Source organism: Siphateles boraxobius, unplaced genomic scaffold, assembly GCF_051911475.1.
Source record: "Siphateles boraxobius isolate OS27281-9 unplaced genomic scaffold, OSU_SipBor_1 9, whole genome shotgun sequence".
Classification (NCBI taxonomy): Eukaryota; Metazoa; Chordata; class Actinopteri; order Cypriniformes; family Leuciscidae; genus Siphateles; species Siphateles boraxobius.
Window position 1 is genome coordinate 17,799,168 of NW_027509219.1, and position 19,751 is coordinate 17,818,918.

The 19,751-nt window shown below is 38.0% G+C and overlaps 3 protein-coding genes across 4 annotated transcripts in view; 1 reads left to right on the forward strand and 2 right to left on the reverse strand.

Annotated features, from left to right (window-relative positions):
• Positions 1-41: 41 nt before the first annotated feature.
• odf2b (outer dense fiber of sperm tails 2b) lies at positions 42-8,876 on the reverse strand. Of its 2 annotated transcripts, none has more exons than XM_077222764.1 (19): positions 8,798-8,876; positions 8,421-8,556; positions 8,227-8,325; positions 6,176-6,346; positions 5,917-6,104; positions 5,423-5,552; positions 5,210-5,341; positions 5,048-5,122; positions 4,425-4,496; positions 4,152-4,268; positions 3,876-4,061; positions 3,495-3,604; positions 2,349-2,484; positions 2,157-2,267; positions 1,810-2,073; positions 1,601-1,701; positions 990-1,152; positions 772-897; positions 42-242 (listed from the first exon to the last, which is right to left on the reverse strand). In XM_077222764.1, exons 2-19 carry the CDS (start codon positions 8,511-8,513, stop codon positions 78-80), a joined length of 2,439 nt encoding a protein of 812 aa, XP_077078879.1. In that variant the 5' UTR covers positions 8,514-8,556; positions 8,798-8,876; the 3' UTR covers positions 42-77. The 2 variants fall into 2 exon arrangements, with proteins under 2 accessions (XP_077078879.1, XP_077078878.1); XM_077222763.1 differs by having other exon boundaries at positions 8,227-8,328.
• A 273-nt stretch (positions 8,877-9,149) lies between these two features.
• On the reverse strand, positions 9,150-12,580 carry ptgesl (prostaglandin E synthase 2-like). Its single transcript, XM_077223871.1, has 7 exons — positions 12,218-12,580; positions 11,902-12,093; positions 11,757-11,812; positions 11,306-11,458; positions 10,991-11,191; positions 10,782-10,899; positions 9,150-10,134 (listed from the first exon to the last, which is right to left on the reverse strand). Exons 1-7 carry the CDS (start codon positions 12,509-12,511, stop codon positions 10,015-10,017), a joined length of 1,134 nt encoding a protein of 377 aa, XP_077079986.1. The 5' UTR covers positions 12,512-12,580; the 3' UTR covers positions 9,150-10,014.
• A 5,019-nt stretch (positions 12,581-17,599) lies between these two features.
• ralgds (ral guanine nucleotide dissociation stimulator) overlaps positions 17,600-19,751 on the forward strand; it is a 28,266-nt gene continuing 26,114 nt past the window's right edge. The window contains exon 1 of the mRNA XM_077223874.1: positions 17,600-18,010. Within this exon, the coding sequence (XP_077079989.1) occupies positions 17,831-18,010 (180 nt within the window). The 5' untranslated portion in view covers positions 17,600-17,830. The remainder of the gene's footprint in view (positions 18,011-19,751) is intronic.

Consider the following 19,751-nt stretch of genomic DNA (forward strand, 5'->3'; position numbering starts at 1 on the left):
CATTGAGGTATATTAAAAGTATAATAATAAAAAAAACTGCATTAAAGAAATGAAATGACTTTATTCACAGTCAGTGTTTAGATATGGGGATTCAGTGAGGTTGTTAGAGCCGAGTCTCCAAACACATTGGTGTATGAAGCCTTCAGGTAGTGGACGTAGTTCTGCAGACTGCGGTTGGTGCTGTTCACCTGCTCCAACTGGTTCTTCATGTCTTGAAGTTTGCACTGAAATCGCTTCTCCATCTGAAAAATTAAAACCCAAACTTTTTCTAAAAGGTGCATCTATAAATATTTGACATGTAAAGAAAATTCCCGATTGAATTTAAACATCTGTGAAACAAAACATCGACTCGTCTCAGTTTCTACAAACCCTCTAAAGGGATATGAAGTTGGAAATTACAACACTGGAGGAAAAATATTTTTTAGCTCACAAAAGCATTGACTTTTTCCTCCCGCTTCAAAATTCCATCACTTTTGTGTTTGATCGCAGTTTCTTGGAGGGACACGCAACTTTTGCTAAAGAGCAGAAAAGTGTTGCAAGCGAATGCAAAAGAATTTAAATGTACTTTTTCCTCCCGTCTCTTTTTTTTTAACAATCACCATGTCCTTTAGGGGCTCCATATGTTTCTGACAACATACTGTTTTTTGGCTTTGGTCAAGTCAAACTGAAGCACAGCTCTAAATTATTTTCCGTGGTAAAATTGTATTCAAATAATTATTTGATGATTTTCAGAATATTTTTAAATGGAAAGTTTCAGCTGAGAACACTTACGTCATCTTTGCTGCGGCGCATCTGACCCAGCTCATTTTTAGCCAGGCTCAGCTGGGCCTCCAAATCCAGCTTTTTGGACTGAGCTGAGCGTTCTTTGGACAGCACCCGGTCTAGGCTTTGCTCCACCTGTGAACAAAGCCCCATCATGAAAAACATGTATACACTAACCTCACCTCACAGGTGCAACAAAATGAGCTTGATGTGAAGTGTTCTGAGACCTGTCTGTGCGCCTCCTCTCTGGCCTGCTCCACCTGTCGGGAGAGAGAGTCACACTCTCGGCTCCTGTCCTCCAGGCGCAGCTGTGTGGCGTGGATGGTCTCTTCACGCTTGGCGATGACCTGAAGCAGATCCCTGTTCTGAGTGCTCACATCCTCCATCTTCCTGTGTGCCATAAATATGACGAAGCTCAAATACTGTTAGGATATTTAACTAGAAAAGGTTTTAAGCTTCTGCTTTCTTTGTGTGTATGGGTTTATGTTAAAGACCCAGTTAAATTATATGAATTTAGTATTTTCTTTTTTATATATATTTTTTTTCTGTGTTGGTATTTCCTGTCGAGACAATGTCATCATTTTGATTTAATTATTAGACAAGAAGGAATAAAGCATATTCATAATGTCATCAATATATTTTGGTTTATTCTATACTAGAAAAGGAATTACTGTATATTATTCATAATTTTGATGGTATAAAGGTCTATTACATCATATTATAGCATAAGATAAAGTGATAAATATATTTTGGTGTAATTCATAGAAGGAAATGTGAATAAATATGCATAGTTTTGATGTTATAAGGTCTTATAAATTATATTATATGTGCAGCAGACCTTTCAATGCTTTCCATTGAGCGTTTCAGCTGCATATTTTCTTCGAGTAGAAATAAGTTCTTCTCCTGCAGGTTCTCTATTTTACAACTCTGCTGCTCCGTCTACATGCAAACAGGAAAATAAGTCATAAAAATAAAAACCCATCTGATTTCAGCATAATATTTGTGGTGTAAATATGTATTCACTTGCGTGGTGTCCGTAAACATCACCTTGTTTCTGAGCTCAGACAGAGTGCTGTTCTGCTCCGCATTTCTTCTGTCCTGGATGTGCATGTTCTCTCTGGCCTCCCTGAGCTCTCCATCTAGGCGCTTCAGAGCTTCCCGCAGCATCTCCATTTCCCTCAGCCGGGCCTGGAGCTGTTTTCGGCCCTGTTCCACTTCTCTTTCCACCTCCGTGCGGTCACTCTGTGCTTCCTTCTCCGCCAGTTCCAGCCTCAAAGAGTATTCCTCGGATTCCAAACGCGTCTTTTGCAACTGCAAGAAATGTGAAGGGTTGATGTACTATGACTAAATGCAGACGGATTATAACGAGCTGTGAGGAAGGTATGTTGAAGCACCTGACTCTTGTAACCCTCTACCAGACTCTCAAAGTCTTTGAGAGAGATCTTTAGCTGCTGGACCTCTGACTGAGATAAAGACAACCTGTCCTCTGTGGCTGACAGTGTGCTCTAATAGAGACAAAAATCACAATGAGAATCAGAGCGTAGATGGTTATGTGAGAACAGTCTTAATTGAGTCTGAGTTGTTGCCTTGAGTCTCTGGTTCTCCAGTTTGGTAGCAGTGTTCTCTGAGGTGAGGGAGTGCAGACGGCTGAGAAGCCCCTCTCTCTCAGCGCAGGACTTCTGCTCACAACTGCGCAGCTGTTCGCTCGACTCAGTGAGACGACTGCAAAGAGAAGAGATCCATTATGAGATCTGCTAAATATAAAAATCAGGTGAAAATCTTTTCAAGAAAAGTCCCAATCACATTGCATTCAAAAATCCAGAGGAGAAACAAAAGAGTGCTGTTTTGCAGAAAGAACATTCTTAATGTTATCCCTAAATAACCATAATATAAAAACGACTATTGTTCTTACGGTCTCATTATTGTAATGTGAAAAATATAAATAAACTAAGTATTTATGGACAACTGTTCTAACAAATGTCTTGAGCAGCAAATCAGCATATTAGAATGATTTCTGAAAGATCGTGTGACACTGAAGACTGCAGTAATGATACTGAAGATTTGATCACAGGAATAAATTACATTTGAAACTATATTAAAATAGAAAACAGATATTTTCAATTGTAATTATATTTCACAATATTACTATTACTTTTTACTGTATTTTCAACCTTTGGTGAGCATTAGAGACTTTTTTTTCTCTCCAAAGTATTTTTTTTTTTAATCGTATTGACCCAGAAAAAATTTGAATGGAAGTATACATCAGTACACCATTGTATCAATGATTTTAATTTAATATGATAAAATAAATATAAACATTATTAAGCTAACACAATCATCATTACAAATAATAGAGATCATAAAACTTAGATTATGGTAATGAGAACTGGGTGGTAACATATTGGTTTTTTAAATAATGTCACATGCAAATCTTATTTTAATGTCAACTTCATTTTCTTTACGCCAAAAAAAAAAATTTAAACAGTTGTGTGAGATTCACCCAACAACACAGACCTTTTTTTTTTTTTCTTCTTTTTTTTTTTACAAAAGGAGCTGTTAAAAGTTAAAAAGTTAAAAGAGAATTTCAGAAACTCAAAGTTCACTGAGGTATAGCAAGCATCATAAACTACTCAGAACATCATTCACACTAAAAAAATTATAAATTATAGACATGAAGACAAGGCTGAGCTTAAGTGAACACTAAAAGCAAGTGAAGAAAGAGAGTTACTGACTTATTTAAGGTGGTGATCTCCAACTCCAGCTGGCTTTTCTCTCTGTTCTGTTTGGAGTAGCGTTGCTGAAGCACCTCAGCATTGGAGAGAGCCTCCGCTAACTGAGTCTCCTGAAGAAACGACAGAAACACATCAGTCAAAGTTTGCACTGCATGGGTCACACAGGCCAACTACAGAAAATCTGTATTATTTGTTTTTAAACTGCAAAATGTGAGAGAGTTCCCAGTGAAGTAAATATAAGAGGCCAGCACAATGACACAATACAAATAACATTTGGAGAATTACGTCATCAATTAGTAAACCATTAAGGTCAACAGAAACTTTATATGATTTTTATGAAACCCTGAAGCACATTTAACATTGTTCTTCCGTATACAGTACCTTATCCGAGAGTTGTGCAGAGAGTTGTGCAGCTGTATTCACACTTTGTTCGGCCAGCTTCCTCTGGTCCTCCGAGACCTGTTTGTGGATGTCTCTGTCTCCTTCACAGTGCTGCTTCAGCTCTCTCATCTGCTCCAGAAGGCCTTGAACCTCCTCCTGCTGATGCTGCAGTTTCCCTTCCAGCCTCTGTGCCACAGTACAGTACAATCTCTATGAGATATCTCTCTGTATTCATGTAAATGAAAACTATGAATCCGCAGTAAAAAGTTGACTTACTTGGATCTGAGCCTCCAAACGGTTATTTTCAGCTTCTTTCTTGTGCAGCTGGTTCTGCAAGCGACTGCGAGTGGATTCAAGAACCTTGGACAGCTCTCCTGTGGTCCTCTGATGCTCCTGTGACGACAATCCCAAAACACCTTCTTAAAACACTCCTATTTTAAAACTCAGCAACACAGGAGCAACTTTGCAAATTCACTATGCAAGTATTTATAAATGCAAAAGAGCTAAAAAAAATTAAAAAAAGAGAAATAGAGTGGAAATTACCATTACCTTTTCAGTTTCCAAATTCTCAGCTATCTGATTGGCCTCTCTTTCCCTGTCTTTGAGTTTGGTCTCAAGTTTCTACAAGAGAAAATTATGATAACTAGCAAGACAATTAACAAAGTATTTAAGGAAAACGAAGCCGCTCTACATTCAAGCCTTAACTACTGCTCAACTGAATATTGTAAAATAATATTACAATTTAAAATAAAATAAAATGTTTTCTTTTTTAATATATTTTAAAATGTAATTTATTTCAGTGTCACAAGATCCATCAGATATCATATTATATCATTAGCTGATTTGGTGCTCAAGTAACATTTCTTAATATTATCAATGTTGAAAACAGTTGCGCTGCTTAATATTTTTTGTGGAAGCCCTGATATATATTTTTTCCAGGATTTTTGATGAATAAAAAGTTCAGAAGAACAGCATTTAAATAAAACATAACATTTTTGTAACATGTCTTTACTGTCCCTTTAGATACATTTAATGCATCCTTGTTGAATGAAAAATATCAATGCATCAAGCTCACAACAATGTCATAAGTAGAAATCAATAATACCCCAAAAACAACATAAAAGTATATGCATTCAAAGCACAAAAACAAATGTAGGAGTTGGATTACAAACCCTTTTCTCAGCCTCAGAATCAGCTAGTTTTCTCATTAACATCTCCCTCTCATCAGACATCCTCAGAGCATCTGTCTGTGGTGAAAAGTTTTTTTTTAACTACACATACACAATATTGCAGAAAAAAATTGACAAATTTAGTTTACAGGAAGCCTTTCGTACCTCCCACCCATGATGCTCCCTCAAAAGTCTTCTGAGAGTGCGATTTGTGTCCAAAAATGTGTCCAACTTCTGCTCAAGTAGCTCATGTTGACGGCCCAGATGATCAGAGTGCGTCTTTGACTGTTTTTTGTCCTGAATACACAAAGTGTATGCTTTTTTTTATTTAGATGAAAAGATTTCAGAGGTAACAGCAGAGTGTGTCCATCTTCTTACCTTCTTAAGTTTTCCCACGGTTTCCCTCAGAGCCATCACTTGTTTAGCTGCAGCCTGACCATCTATCTCAGCCTCCACCAGTTTCCTCAGCAGAGTTTCCATCTCCTGGTGAGGAGGTCTTGTTTCTGATCTATCCACATAAATCACATGTTTTAAAGTCAGCATGATGTGACGTCCAAGTGAAATGGACTTTGTCCATCGAGAATTGATTGGACGGTAGTGGTTTGCTATTGCTGTGATGTCATGTGAGTGACAGGTTAACCTGCCCTTGTGCCAGTAAACACATCATCAGAGAAGAGATGTCGTTGCAAGAAGGAGGGGAAGTTATATTGATTAAAGATTATGAGGGCACATGAATTAAAACAAATAATGATGTGCACAAATAAATAAGAATAAAAAACTAAGATTGATCAATTTTGATTTGATGGTGATTTTAAGCATTCAGGCCAACAACCTAAAAGCTAATGTGACAAATTAATCTGGAAGAACTATACCTCATTTGTCCAGGCTCACCCTGCGTCCCATCTACAGTGCTACGCAGATCAGTATTTTCGCACTTTGACCTCCTCAAGTCCTTACTAGCTTCCTCAAGTCGTTCCTCGTGGTGGTCAATCAAACGCCGACAGGCGCTTAACTGCTGTGATTGATGCTTCAGGTGGTCCTCTGTCTGCCGTAACTTTACCTGTGGAGGTTTTAACATTCAAATCCAATAGTGAAATCTATCTTATTGTCATGATTATTCACAATCCATACCTCACTTTTTATGCAGTCAACCTCTGACATAAGGCTTTCAATTTTTCTCTCATATTTGCCAAGTACTTCTCTTGCATCGTCCTCTTCACTGGACAGGTCGGTGAGCCGGAGAGGAGGTGAGGAAGGGTCAGTGGCTGGTGCCGGGGTGATCTCTAAGCAGCGAGTAGCCCCCTGGTGGGAAATTTTGTTATTAAAGTCACTATGAAATCAAATTTGACAATTAAAATTTTTAATGGAATATTAAATAATAAATTATTATTATTTTAAACTTAACGTGCCCTTGTAATCTTTAACCAATGACATGTTTACTGGTGCGAGGACGGGACCTGTCACTCAAATCAGATCACAGCAATGGCCAACTTCAACTATTTATCTATCTATCTATCTATCTATAAATATAAGAACGTCTGTCTGTGTGTATGTATCTGTTATTCATATATATCTCGAACCGTTCGATACGATAGATTTCAAACTTGACAGGTGTCTTGCTACGGGCACGAGTAAGTGCAGTGCCAAGTTTGAAGTTGTTTGGATTAGAAATGCAAAAGATATCAGTAAATATATCGGTAGCACACATTGGCTTTTGCCGCTCTAGCTGCTGACCACTCCCACTCTCACACTGCACACTGAGTGAGCACAGCGAAGGACCAGAGACACAGAGGGTCGAAGAAAGCAGCGGAGCTTAAAGGCAGGGTAGGTAATTTGTTTCTAAAACACTTTTTGCCAAATTTAGTTTTTTATAAAATAAGAAGTTTATAAAAATAGAGTGTCTATAGTCCTCTCAGGGCTGCAATAAATACAGCTCATTATTCCATTCGGACCGAGTGCAATGATTGACTGGGCGACTTTCACTCTCTCTCGCTGCTATGGCTACCAGCCCTTCTGCAACAGGAGCTGCCCACATGCGCGCACTAGGTTGACTCGCTCATTTCGGAAGAGGAGAGGCGCGTACCGAGCGCAAGCCACAAAGTCTCACAATTATGGCAGAGAAAGAGCAGTCAAAATTCACAGTACCGCCTGTACCTGCATCTACAGTGCACGCAGGCAAACAAGGCAAAAACTCTCTCCTCTTCTGAAATGAGCGAGTAAACCGAGTACGAGCATGTGGGCTGCTCCTGTTGCAGCAGGGCTGGTAGCCATAGCAGCGAAAGAGAGTGCATTCGGTCCGAATGGAATAATGAGCTGTGTTTATTGCAGCCCTGAGAGGACTACAGACACTCTATTTTTATAAACTCCTTTTCAGAGTACTTACATTTTAGATATATATTGGTATATAAAGACAGTTTAAACAAATTTGGCAAAAAGTGTTTTAGACACAAATTACCTACCCTGCCTTTAAGTACCGGTTTCTCTGAGTTCACTGTGTAGCCTGCTCCCTGAATCGTTGCGCTTATTTATTTGTGGATGTTAACTGAATCTGTAAGTCAGCTACACTGTTTACTTCTGAATAGGATATGTTTAGTTGGTTGATATGCATAGGCTACTATTACACAGTAGCAATAACGTTAACCGCAGTAGAAAAAATATATAATATTCAGAACAGAAGTAAACAGTGTAGCTGACTTACAGATTCAGTTAACATCCACAAATGAATAAGCGCGACGATTCAGGGAGCAGGCTACACAGTGAACTGCGAGAAAATCACTCCTAAACGGAGAACTCGGAGTTCACGCTGTAGCCTGCTCCCTCAATTGTGTAGTTCAATTTTCCATATTGTATGTCATTATGTCAGTATCAGTATTTGCTTTCTACCATGCACAAATAAAAATGTCACTGGACTTTTGCTGTGTAATTGTAAAAATGAGCACTCAAACACATCAAACCAAAAATTACTAAAAACACACACGAAAACTGATTTTGCACGGGCACTTTGCACTAGTCCAATCAATTTCCGATTCACAACTCAAGTCACACCCTACATTTTTTCTTGTTCGCTAAGCAGTTTCACTCGGATGTAACAGAGAGAAAAGACTGTCACTCATTTTTTATATATATAAATTACTTATAATTATTTTAGGCTACTAAATAAAGGTAAATGGGACTAAACAAACCTCCCATCTGTATTCTCTCCGTCTTGAGGCCCTTCCAGGAGGAACCCAGGGAGCTCGGACCTTTACACTGGAAGTGGATCGTAAATTGCTCACTTTACCCTGCTGAAGAAAAGAGTTGTGATGAGTTGTTTCACTCTCTCAGTAAACCAGTGAGGCTGATTTAAACTGGAATAGCAAAAATCGTCCAGTCTGACCTGGCTCTTCTGTGGACTCTTTAGGTGGACATGCACAGATGTTGAGTCTGGGACATGAACATGGACGGGCGGAGAGGACGACCGTGTTTTCATCCCTTCAATTGAGTAGGGCGGTTTTTATTGGTCTTAATAGTATCTAAAAGTTCACCAGAAGTGTATCATAAACTTGTGAAAAAAATGAAGAAGAAGTTTTATGAATCATACATGTGCAACGTTAACGTTATCTGTTAAACAAGAGTGTTCTCAGTCAAGTTTGTTCCTAATCATTTACGTTACTTCTGCTCATGCACTGCATATTTATACGGCCAGTTAAATCCTCCTGATCAAAAATACGTTGAAAATGTATTTATGTACTTTAAAATGCAAATGCCACTAACCTCAATGCAACGCAACGTCCCCTGTGTAATGTTGTTTGCAAATACCCGGTAGACTCTCGCATGGACAACAATAGCCGCCAATCAGAAACGCTTCTGCCGCTCTGAGTCCCGCCTTTAACGTTCTATATTGCATCTGATTGGCTGGTTCGAAACTTCAGCAACAAAGAATAGAGGAGTGTGTTTAACGCCCAATGAACTGAAGCTTATTATGTGTCTATGTCAACGACGCGTTGCTATGTGCAGGCACCGCCTTCACTGGCATTTTTCTGTAAAAAAAAATTCATACATATATCGTCTTTTTATTAGCAGTAGCATAAAAAACATGACTACAGATAAGCAAGCTGACACCATCTGCTTGAGATTTTTTATTTATTTCATTGACAAATATTTATCACTTTTGACAAATCAAAAGATGTTGCATAGCGTTCTTGGTGAATCATTTAGCAACTTTCACATAAATTAGTAATATCACATTTTAAGTTAAATTGTGAACCCCAGGTTGAAAAACATTAAGTATCCTACAGATTTGAAGGTCACTGCAACCTCAGATTGAACGTTTTTGAACAGTAACCCTAAGCGAGGTAGACATAATTGACTACTAGGAGGGCTGAGCTCAACTGCTTAGGAGGTAACAACCAATACCACTTGATGAGAGTGGCAGCACTTCAACATTACAAAAATGAACAAAACAACAATTCAGAAGAACAAAAGCAACAAATGCAAAAAATGAACTGTTATTTGTTGAAAAATAGACCAGATCACCAGTTTATACATTTGTTGATAACTTATTTAAGCCCACATAGACTGAGAAAACTGAATGGGTTCATAACGATCCCACTAAAACCCATTCATAATGTCTGTAAATCATATGAGGTTGTTTTACTTTAAAGAGCATTTGGTTCAGGTAGCACTTTGCTTTCCAAAGTAAAAGAAATAGTTGAGTAGAAAAATCAGTTGAGTAGTAAAGCAAATCATGGAGAGAGAAAAAACAAACAGGAAAAGCACTTTATGCTGCTCCTGGCGTGTTTTTATTGATCTCTTCAAATTAAATAAGCTCTGTGGGTATAGTCTGAGCAAAGGAAGAATGGAAGCCAGTTTAATTACTGGAAAAAATAGTCTTTTAAGATTTGCATAACCAGTACGCTACCAACAGATGGCAAGTTGTGCAGTGGTATCAAGTGCTTCAAGTAGTTGCAGCGATGACCGAAGCTTTGATTTTATGACACTTGTTCTGTGACCTTCTGCATACGCCGGTACCAGTTCTTCACCTTGGTATGTTCCATCATATCATCAAATGCCTGAAGGCCTTCCATAACCCTCAGAACACCAAACACGGCCTGTTGAAAACAAGGTACAAGAAGGATTAGATATGCCAATAAAAATAAAATAAAAAGCGAATCCAATTGACATTCCTCAAGCAATTGTGACACTGGGAAAAATATACACTACTGTACACTACCATTTGGGGTCAGTGAGACTTTAAGAAAAAAAGAAATGTAAAATTGACCAAAAGTGACAGTGAACACATTTATGTTAAAATAAATGCTTTCTATTCATCAAAGTGAAAAATAAAATGTATCATGGTGTCCACAAAAATATTAAGCAGAACAACTATCTTTAACATTGATAATAAGACATTTTTCTAGAGCACCAAATCAGTATAGTAGAATGATTTATGAAGGATCATGTGAGTGTGACACTGAAGACTTGAGTAATGATGCTGAAAATTCAACTTTTCCATCACAGGAATAAATTACATTTTAAAATATATTCAAATAGAAAAAAGTTACTTTAAATGATAAACATTTCACAATATTACTGTTTTTACTGTATTTTTAATCAAATAAATACAGCCCTTGTGAGCATAGGATATCTTTTTAAAAAGGATTTTAAAAAATTATATCACCAACCCTACAACTTAGAACGGCAGTAGTGTATTTTATATATCTATAATATAATTTTAGACTGAAAGAGAAACACATACCAGATCAGCAAGGTTGGGTTGATCACCTCCCATGAATTTCTTATTTTTTCCAATGGCTGCCACCCAATCATTGACGGCCTTGTAGAGATCCTGTCTGACATCATCTTGCAGATGGTGTCTGTGTAGTATAATGAGGTTAAACTTTAATGTCAAAAAAAAATTGTCCAATATTTTTATTATTTACTAACCTACTGCCCTCAAAAAAATACCTATTTTTCAATCTCTTTGAAATGACCCACATGGCAGCAGCTCCGATATACTTAGCAAAGAAGCCCTCAAAGGTGCTAAATTTGCCTTCTCGTACTATATAGTCAAAGGATGCGAGGGCTTCGGTCGGCGTGCGGTAAACATTTGGGGAAATTAGGTGCACCAGCCAATCATCTGCCCACTTCCGCCATTTAATCTCCTCTCTGAGCAAAAAGTGTTAGCGAGATCAACAAACAAAATCATGTTTGACAACATAAAATTGAATATAAAAAAGACTAATAAAGCAATCACTATCAGACATAACTTGTTTGCTTTACTTTCTGGTGTCTTTTCCAGGATATAGATGATCAGCATCAGCGTCATGCACCATGACCCAATACTTATTGCCAAACTCTTTCACGTCTTTCCCACTGTCGTTCTTTGCCTTCATCTCAGGATAAAAAGTGAGGATCTCAGATATTGTTTTCTCCCTAAAAGAAGCAGTGAATAGACAATAAAAAAATGCATTTATATTCACATTTATTTGCCTTACTTTTTTTTTAGCAGCAAAGCAACTAGCGCAAAAGAGAAAACAGTGCTAAATGGATGACAATCCCCTTAAATATTGTTTTTTAAAAAACTTCTGTTTAATGTCCCAATTTGAAAACCCCTTCTCTACATGAATACAATACAGAAATATACCAAATGTTGAATATAAAGTCATAAATTCCATCAACAACATCCATATAAAAAGTATAAAGACTGTCAAACAGAAGATAGGCTACTCACTTGCTGATCAGGTATGTTTTCAAAGCACTCATAATTACAGAGGAGTCATTGAGTTGCTGTTGAAGAAATAACAGAGAGGGACTTGATGATCTGATTCCTATTCATCATCATAATCAGGAAAGACATCACCCGAATAGCTACATACCACCGTCTCGTTCACCATCAGGATGGGAACTTTTCTGTAAGTGGACCACTTGATCTCCTTTCGCATAACGGGATTGACCTCCACAATTTCATATGGCAGACCATGATAATCCAGGAAGGCTCGCACCTTGCTGCAAAACGGACAGGTCTTATACTGATACAGAGTCAATTTAAGATCTGTCCCCAGCAGTGCCTAATCAAAACAAGTTAACAAAACAAAGGTGAGCAAATTAACCCAAAAATGACATTTACTTTCTATAGTTGCATGTCAAAAAGGGTCGGACATCCAGAAATGTAGCACATAACTGAATATTTACATTTGCTTTTTCCTCTGCAAGGTGACGCTGAAACGTGAGTTTGATGGTCTGGTACAAGCCGAAACCACCACCGAGCAAGAAGGCGCATCCCAGGACTCTGCCACTGCCACGCACCGGTGCAGCGAGCAAAAGTCTCGATCTAAATCCCGAACTGCCGGTACCGTAAACTCTTCCCTGGCATCTCATGCTCATTCTCGGCACTAATGTTGCGGAGTTTGTTACGCGGCATTTCGGCGTGTCTAAAACTAACCGACCGACCTTACTAAATGTTCTCGCACAGGCCGCCGCCATCATGATTTTACATAAACTCCCACAAATCTACGGCAAGCGCAATGACAGCTGAACATTATAGGAAAATGCTACAAGCTAATAGCTAAAGTTTATTTCCACGAGGGGGCGCGTGAGGCTCAATAACCGAATCCCCCATTGAGCAGCATTAAAATCTTAGATTGGTCTTAGAGATATTACTTTTTGTGTAATATATACTTTAGTAGTTTGTATATTAATTCAACTGGAATACAAATAAAAATATTATTCAATAATCTCAGGGGTTAGGGGGGCACAGATCAGAGTACTGATTACTTTTTTAAGAAAATCTGGGGTTTTCAATAGGATTTGAAGTATAATTATTTGAATGTGAGGAAGTATTATAATATAAGTAGTATATAGCAGAACAGAGCTTGTTATTGTGGAGAATTATATACTTTAACCGCTTAAACCCGAAGTGTAGCCTGTAGGCTACTGCGGGGAGTTGGTAATCCTATCCCACCCTGCCCCCAGGCGCCACCTAGCTGCGAAAAAAATAGTAATCATATTTTTCAAAACTACTACCATGATCTACTCAAAATAGGTGTTATTTAAAAAGTCTGAACTTTACAATGAATGTAGCCAATTTGATTAACTCCTAAGTAGTGCTGTGTTATTTGCTAGTAAATAGAAATAAATGTTTTCATAATTTATGAAATACATTTTTGTACTACGTACTGCAATATGTCAAATACATCATACAGCTCAGATAGTCGTGTGTCATATGTAATTTGAAAGGTCTCAATGAGTAGAATACAACAAGAATAATTTCAAGCTTTTTACTAAACTTGAGTGAGTTTTTGTACATGGAGCCCGATCAAGACCCAAATGTAGCCTAAATCTTATACGGATGCTGAATATGACACATTTTTGTTAGTTACTTCATGAGACATGCTCCGATTGTGTGGCACATCATTATTTACAGCAGATACTTACGGTTAAAATGAGTCCACACTCAACAAAATCCTTCACCCAGAACTAAATATATTCCTCATGGAGTTCTAACAGAAAAAAAATCCCACAGACGCACGTCACCGAGTACCGATGAAGCACTCGCGTTTGGTTTTCACTTATAACTTCATGAAGCATGCACAGATCGTAGAAAATGGCACAACATTAGTTACAGCAGACTACAATTAAAAAGGGACCAAACTCAGCATAACTCATCCCTCAGATCTAAAGATATTCCTCATGGAATTGTCACACACTAACCCGCGTACATAGAGCCTTGTATTGATGTTGCGTTTTTGCTTATAACTCCATGGAGCATGCATAAATTGTGGAAAATGTCACATTATTTTTTATAGCAGATTGTTACGATTAAAAAGACCCCAAACACATGAACCTGCATAGGCACACATTAGAACGTAAGGAATATAGATTGTAAACCTATTACCTGATCCACAGTCACAGTAAGCTGGATGCCAACCGTCGTTGTGACATTCCTCCCATAACCATCATTAAAATTTGTGTTTTGTCCCTCTCGGACCACTGTTGGTAAATTCTCAAGCCTTGCTTAGTCTCCTTGCCTTAACAATTTGGCCCTTGTAAAATTCGCTCAGATCTTTATTCATGCCCATTTCTCCTGCATCCAACACATTAATTACTACAACGGATTGTTTGCTTAGATCTACCCAGACATTAATATATGGTCAATATTCACTTCATCAGTGACTGGTCATAATGTCTTGGCCTATCAGTGTACATATATTTTTATATATAATTTTGTAATATAATTTGCTCATGGTGACTCTTATTTGAGTTCCAGTCCCACAAAATTCACTAGCAACTTTTCTGTAATGTGAAAACTGACAGAGAAAAATAACCAATTGACGATTTTAAGAACCCTGTTAACTACAATTGGACACTGGTGAAACTTCTATAATATAACTAAAGATTGCATGTTGTTTTCAGAAATACTTCACCAGAATAGTTACAGCATCTACCAGCAGGGATTAACTAGGCCATGCTAACCTACCAAGACTTTGACCCGCAGGCATTAACAATTTGAACAGTCCTTTTCACTAACAAATGATCAATTTCGAAGAATACATCACATGTCTGCACCGCTTTCACTCCCTTTTTTATATTTCTCACCCACTCTGTTTCCTCATTCTATGTGTGTGTGTGTTCTGATATGGAAACAGGCAAAAGGAAAGTTTACTGCGTCAGAAAAAGGGGGACACATCATTGTTTAACTGATGTTATAAACAAAGGAAAAGCTTTTAAGAATGTGCAGACAGTTGTTTACAGCATGTTATAATCGATGAGTCGTTACACAATAAAGAGGATGCAATTCTTGTTCCATCCTCTTTGGCAATAGGATGTGTATCATGTCACTGCATGTCTCACTGGTCTTACAGTAAGAGGTTCTAATAGTTACAGCTATTGCCAATGGCATATATTGCTGTAGTGCCATGACAGATTTATCTTGCAAGACTTTTGGCTGTAACCTTTTGGATGTCTAGAAATTATATATTTGAATAGAACCATTCGTAACAGCAGAGGAGCTGCTAGAACAGTCTGCGTAAACATGTGGTTGTTAAGGTACAGCCCTTGGAAAATTTATCTTGACAGAGAAGTTTCCCATCTACGTGTAACGTTTTTGTTGCCAGTGTCCCAAGGCCGAGTGGAACATTAAAGCGAACAGCTCCAACAGTTCCTCTCCAACACCACCCTGTCCTGCCTTTGTGTGGAGTTGGATCTCTGAGGGTGTTCAGACAGAAGCTGTGCTTCCGTTCGGTTACCTCTCATTCTACCCAACACAGTTCTTTTTAGTTAGAGAGAGTTTTTTTTTAAAGCAGGGGTCCTTAAAAGAGGGTCTGCAACTGTACTGCAGTGGGTCCAGAAATTGTTTAGTGATCTTACTAATTTTTGTGAGAAAATTAAATTATGCCTTACACAAAAAAATACTATATAAAGTTAGATCTCTTCTATCTATCTATCTATCTATCTATCTATCTATCTATCTATCTATCTATCTATCTATCTATCTATCTATCTATCTATCTATCTATCTATCTATCTATCTATCTCTCTATCTATCTATCTATCTATCTATCTATCTATCTATCTATCTATCTATCTATCTATCTATCTATCTATCTATCTATCTATCTATCTATCTATCTATCTATCTATCAACTTCCTGGCTAGGCTTTTTCAAGCCAACTTCAAAGTTTGTCTACAAATTTTTCAATCTGGTTTTAATTGATTTTCGATGTAAGCATCATATAAATTAGAGATGCACAATATAATAGCACCATAGTGATCATCGACTTGAATTACAGATTTTGTAGTTCATTCATATTGAACAGTATTTTTCACGTCTTCTGTTCAAAAGTTTGTGCTCTCTACAGTTGTTAAAATGTTTTTGAAAGTCTCTTGTGCTCACCGGGGCTGAATGTATTTGATCAAATAAACAGTTTTTATATTGTTAAATATTATTACTATTTATAATAACTGTTTTATATTTTAATATATTTTAAAATTAATTTATTCCGGTGATGGCAAAGCTGAATTTTCTTCATAATTTCTCCAGTTTTCAGTGTCACATGATCCTTCAGAAATCATTATAATGGTGATTTGATCAGGATTATTTGGTGAATATAGAGTTCAGAAGAACAGATCATGATTCTTTATTGATGCTTTTGATCAATTTTATGCATCCTTGCTGAATAAAAGTATTAATTTCTTTTTAAAAAGGCCCCATTAAATATTGTAGAAAATTGAGTGTTGTTTTAACATTTAAAAATGTTGTACATTTCCTTGGTCTGTCTCTATCCAGTAAACAAGTCTTTGAACCGGTGAAGCCACTATATGAGAGAGGGAGTTTTTCAGCATCCAAGTTGTTCTCAAGAACTTGTACATGTCTGGACGTGAATGGAATGAGGCAAATGTACAGCAAGAAATGTCAGTGCATATTCTGACTGAATTTTAAATGTCACGCAGACTACAGAATGCAAATGAAAGGGGGAAAAAAGGTATAAATCGGAGACATATTTTAAATAGAAACTGCTTTTGTGCACACATCTTTGTGGTGAGGTACGGTGCTCTTGTGCAAATAAGTCAGGCATACTGTCTCTGTGGGCTTTATTGCAGTTCCTCTAGGCATCTCTTTTCAAAGGTTGAGCGTTTGCTGTCTCCATGGCAACCACATCGCTCTATGGCTGCGTAGGATATCCTCTGCATTTCAAAACAGTTCCCACAGTCTGTGCTTTCATAATAGAGTGCCACCTCCCCGTGGTCCTCAACTATGTCTGCCGTTAGGTAATCATCACATGCAAGCCTCTGGTATTGAACCGTGTGCTGTTCGGGTTTATGCGTTTTCATCCTGTTGCTTATGCCTTACACGAACAGTTCATAATGTATTTGTGCGCATACCCTAACTCACTCAGAGCAGAAGAGAAATGTCTCATATACTGTTACCATTAAGGCTGTGATAGTATAGGACAGATCTTTTGGGCGAAAAGCTTTGTGACCTAGATTTAATGATAGGGCATTGCAATTTTTTTCAACTCTTTCATGGATCTGAGTGTATGTGTGCCAAAAGTGTGTGTGTGTGTGTGTGTGTGTGTGTGTGTGTGTGTGTGTGTGTGTGTGTGTGTGTGTGTGTGTGTGTGTGTGTGTGTGTGTGTGTGTGTGTGTGTGTGGAAGAATTCAGACTCCCAGCTGCACAGGTCACTGGGCAGACTGGTCACGCGAGCGAAAACACACTCTGCCTGGACACTTCTTTTTTTGTTGCTGCTCGTGCAAAATGGACAGAGCACATGAGCCAGAGAGCACTTTTCCACTGCCGAAGCGCTCTCAGATACACAAACAGAAGGTCTCAGAGGGGCACGCCTGGGGAAAAGCACAGCAGAAGGCAGAAAAACACCCTGCCAAACTCTCCTAGATCCTCCTGAGCTGGAAAACAGGATTGTGAGCGATAGCCGTAGACTGAATGTGATGCACAGCTGGCTTGAGAGGGAGGGAGAGAGAGAGACACTGCATTTTAAAGCGAGATGTACCTGCATACCTACGTCGCATGTATGGGTGTGGGTGTTTACATGGTTATGAGATTGTAGAAGGAGAGATAATGTGCAAAAGGAAACACTGGGAGGAGGTCGAGTTCTTCAGATTTCTTACCCTCTTCTGAGGCGAGAGAAGTAGAAGGCAACAGAGTGTTAGGGACAGCGGCAGCAAGTTCCTTTTTGTGCTGCGTGTAAACTAGTACAGAAAAATACAGAGAAAGCGAGAGTGCCTGTGCACTCACTCTGGAAAGGGAACGATTGAAAGGGAGAGAGGGAGGGAGGGAGTTGTGTATCAATGAGAGCGGACAAGGGGGAGCAGCATTCCCCTAATATGAAGCAGGCGCCTGGACAGCAGCCTGCACTCTCTCCATCGGGGAAGATGGAGCCCAAGTCTCTGTTCAGTCTGCATAAAGCCCTGGCTCAGCCTGTGAAGATGTGCATGTTTGATTTTCCTGTCTCCATCCTGGATGATCTGGTAAGAGAGAGACTGCAGTCGTTTCGTTTCGTTTCTGATTCACCTGGTGCGAGTTCGTGTCTGTGTGCATGTGTTTTCATTTAGTTCAAGTATGCACTCACCCTTAGGCTGTATTCTGGTGTTTTCGTGCATGTTGGCTTAGAGCCATTGAGGACTTTAACTCACGGTCCTCTCTTCCTCTATCCTCTTCAATTCACACTGTTCCTTGTCATTAAACGGGTTACAACTAATCGATTACGCTCAGTAATGAGTTTTACTTTTGGCATGCGAAACAGGATGTTGTTGCTGTCCGCGGCTATATGCCGTTTTCCTTTTTTAAATGTCAGTGACACATTTCGGACAGAGATGTTCAAGGAAAAAGTGCTACTTTTGCTAAGTAGCTGATGTTTTTATGTGTCAGCACTATTGCAGGTGTCAGTATGTGTCTAGGTTACAGAGGCTTCCTTTATTGCATATTATATGCTTCACTTCAGTACTGCACTGCAACTGCTTCAAGTTTTAGTCATCTTGAAATGAATGTGATCCACTGTTGGTCCTGTGGCTTTTGTTGTGGATCTGTTTGAATAAATGTTAATGAAATGGGTTAATATTAATTTATTCAAAAATATGTTAAAAGTGCAGGTTATTCAACAGTGACTTACATACAGCTCTTAGGCATGTTTTTAATATCTAAATAAATAAATAATTTTTTTTTTTTTGTGGAGGACTGAAAGTAAAATAATGTTTGGGTGATACAACTGTAAATTCTGAAATACTTCTGAAACTTGAAAACAAAACCTTATCATGCATATTTTATTATTATTTCTTAGGAAAAAAAATATCAAAAACAAAACTGCTTTACTGTTTATTATTATATATTTTTAAAACTTTGTCTGCCAAACCAAGAGGAAATACATAAAGAAGGAAATTATGTCATAGAGAGGACCCCTAGAGACCATGGATGTGAGTCAAGGTCAAAAAGTCTCTTGAAATATAAGATAATTTAGTCATAATACATTAGTCATTAAGGCAAGCCAAGGTTAGCTCAGGTTGTAAAATATCATGTGCGACTCCCCAAAAACGTATATTTTATAATTTTTGAATTAATAAACCATGATGCTTGTGAAAAAATATCTACTTCCTTTTTAATTTTTTAATAATTTTTTATGTTTTTGAAAATATTTAGATGCACTCACATCTATTCCCAGTGCAAGGACAATGTAACTTTTTTGTTACTGAATTCATTTGATTTAAAAATGTTAAAGTTTTTCAGAACCACCTGAAACCAACATGAATACAGATTACATTTCTAAGAACTTTGCACATGTGTTTTCAACCAGATGTTTTTTTCTTTATCATAGATGCTCAAGTCTTACTTCAATGAATGAACACCTTAAATTGATCTCAATATCTGATCTCAATAAAAATAAAGATTCATACATCGTAAATACACTTGGTACAACACTTTTTTTTATTATTAATGATCAAAATATTTCCAGCAGTGATGTTTGGCAACAGTGTTATCGAGTCGGCTTGGCTTGTATCCGTGTCTTAGCCAGTGACTGTCTGTACTCATTGACTGGACAGGGCTTTTGGAATAGATTCCCTTTTAGCCTCAGTCATGAGGAGAAAGCACTTTTAAATGCCAAGTTCTGAGTGTCAAAGCGCCTTAGAATTGTAATCAAGCCCCAGAGAATAAAGCAATAAATTGAGCCACAGAATGGTGTTTCTGTGGCACTCAAGAAAGGAAAGTATGTGAGGT

What these genes read in the sequence shown, in the direction of transcription:
- odf2b (XM_077222763.1), bottom strand. Translation starts at nt 8,513, where the DNA reads ATGAAAACACGGTCGTCCTCTCCGCCCGTCCATGTTCATGTCCCAGAC. An exon ending in CCGTGGGAAAACTTAAGAAG is followed by an intron (nt 5,342 to 5,422) that starts GTAAGAAGATGG and finishes TTGTGTATTCAG; the next exon opens with GACAAAAAACAGTCAAAGAC. An exon ending in TCAATGGAAAGCATTGAAAG is followed by an intron (nt 1,153 to 1,600) that starts GTCTGCTGCACA and finishes TATGGCACACAG; the next exon opens with GAAGATGGAGGATGTGAGCA.
- ptgesl (XM_077223871.1), bottom strand. Translation starts at nt 12,511, where the DNA reads ATGATGGCGGCGGCCTGTGCGAGAACATTTAGTAAGGTCGGTCGGTTA. An exon ending in TTGCAGAGGAAAAAGCAAAT is followed by an intron (nt 12,094 to 12,217) that starts GTAAATATTCAG and finishes TGTTTTGATTAG; the next exon opens with GCACTGCTGGGGACAGATCT. An exon ending in AAAACATACCTGATCAGCAA is followed by an intron (nt 11,459 to 11,756) that starts GTGAGTAGCCTA and finishes TGCTTCTTTTAG; the next exon opens with GGAGAAAACAATATCTGAGA.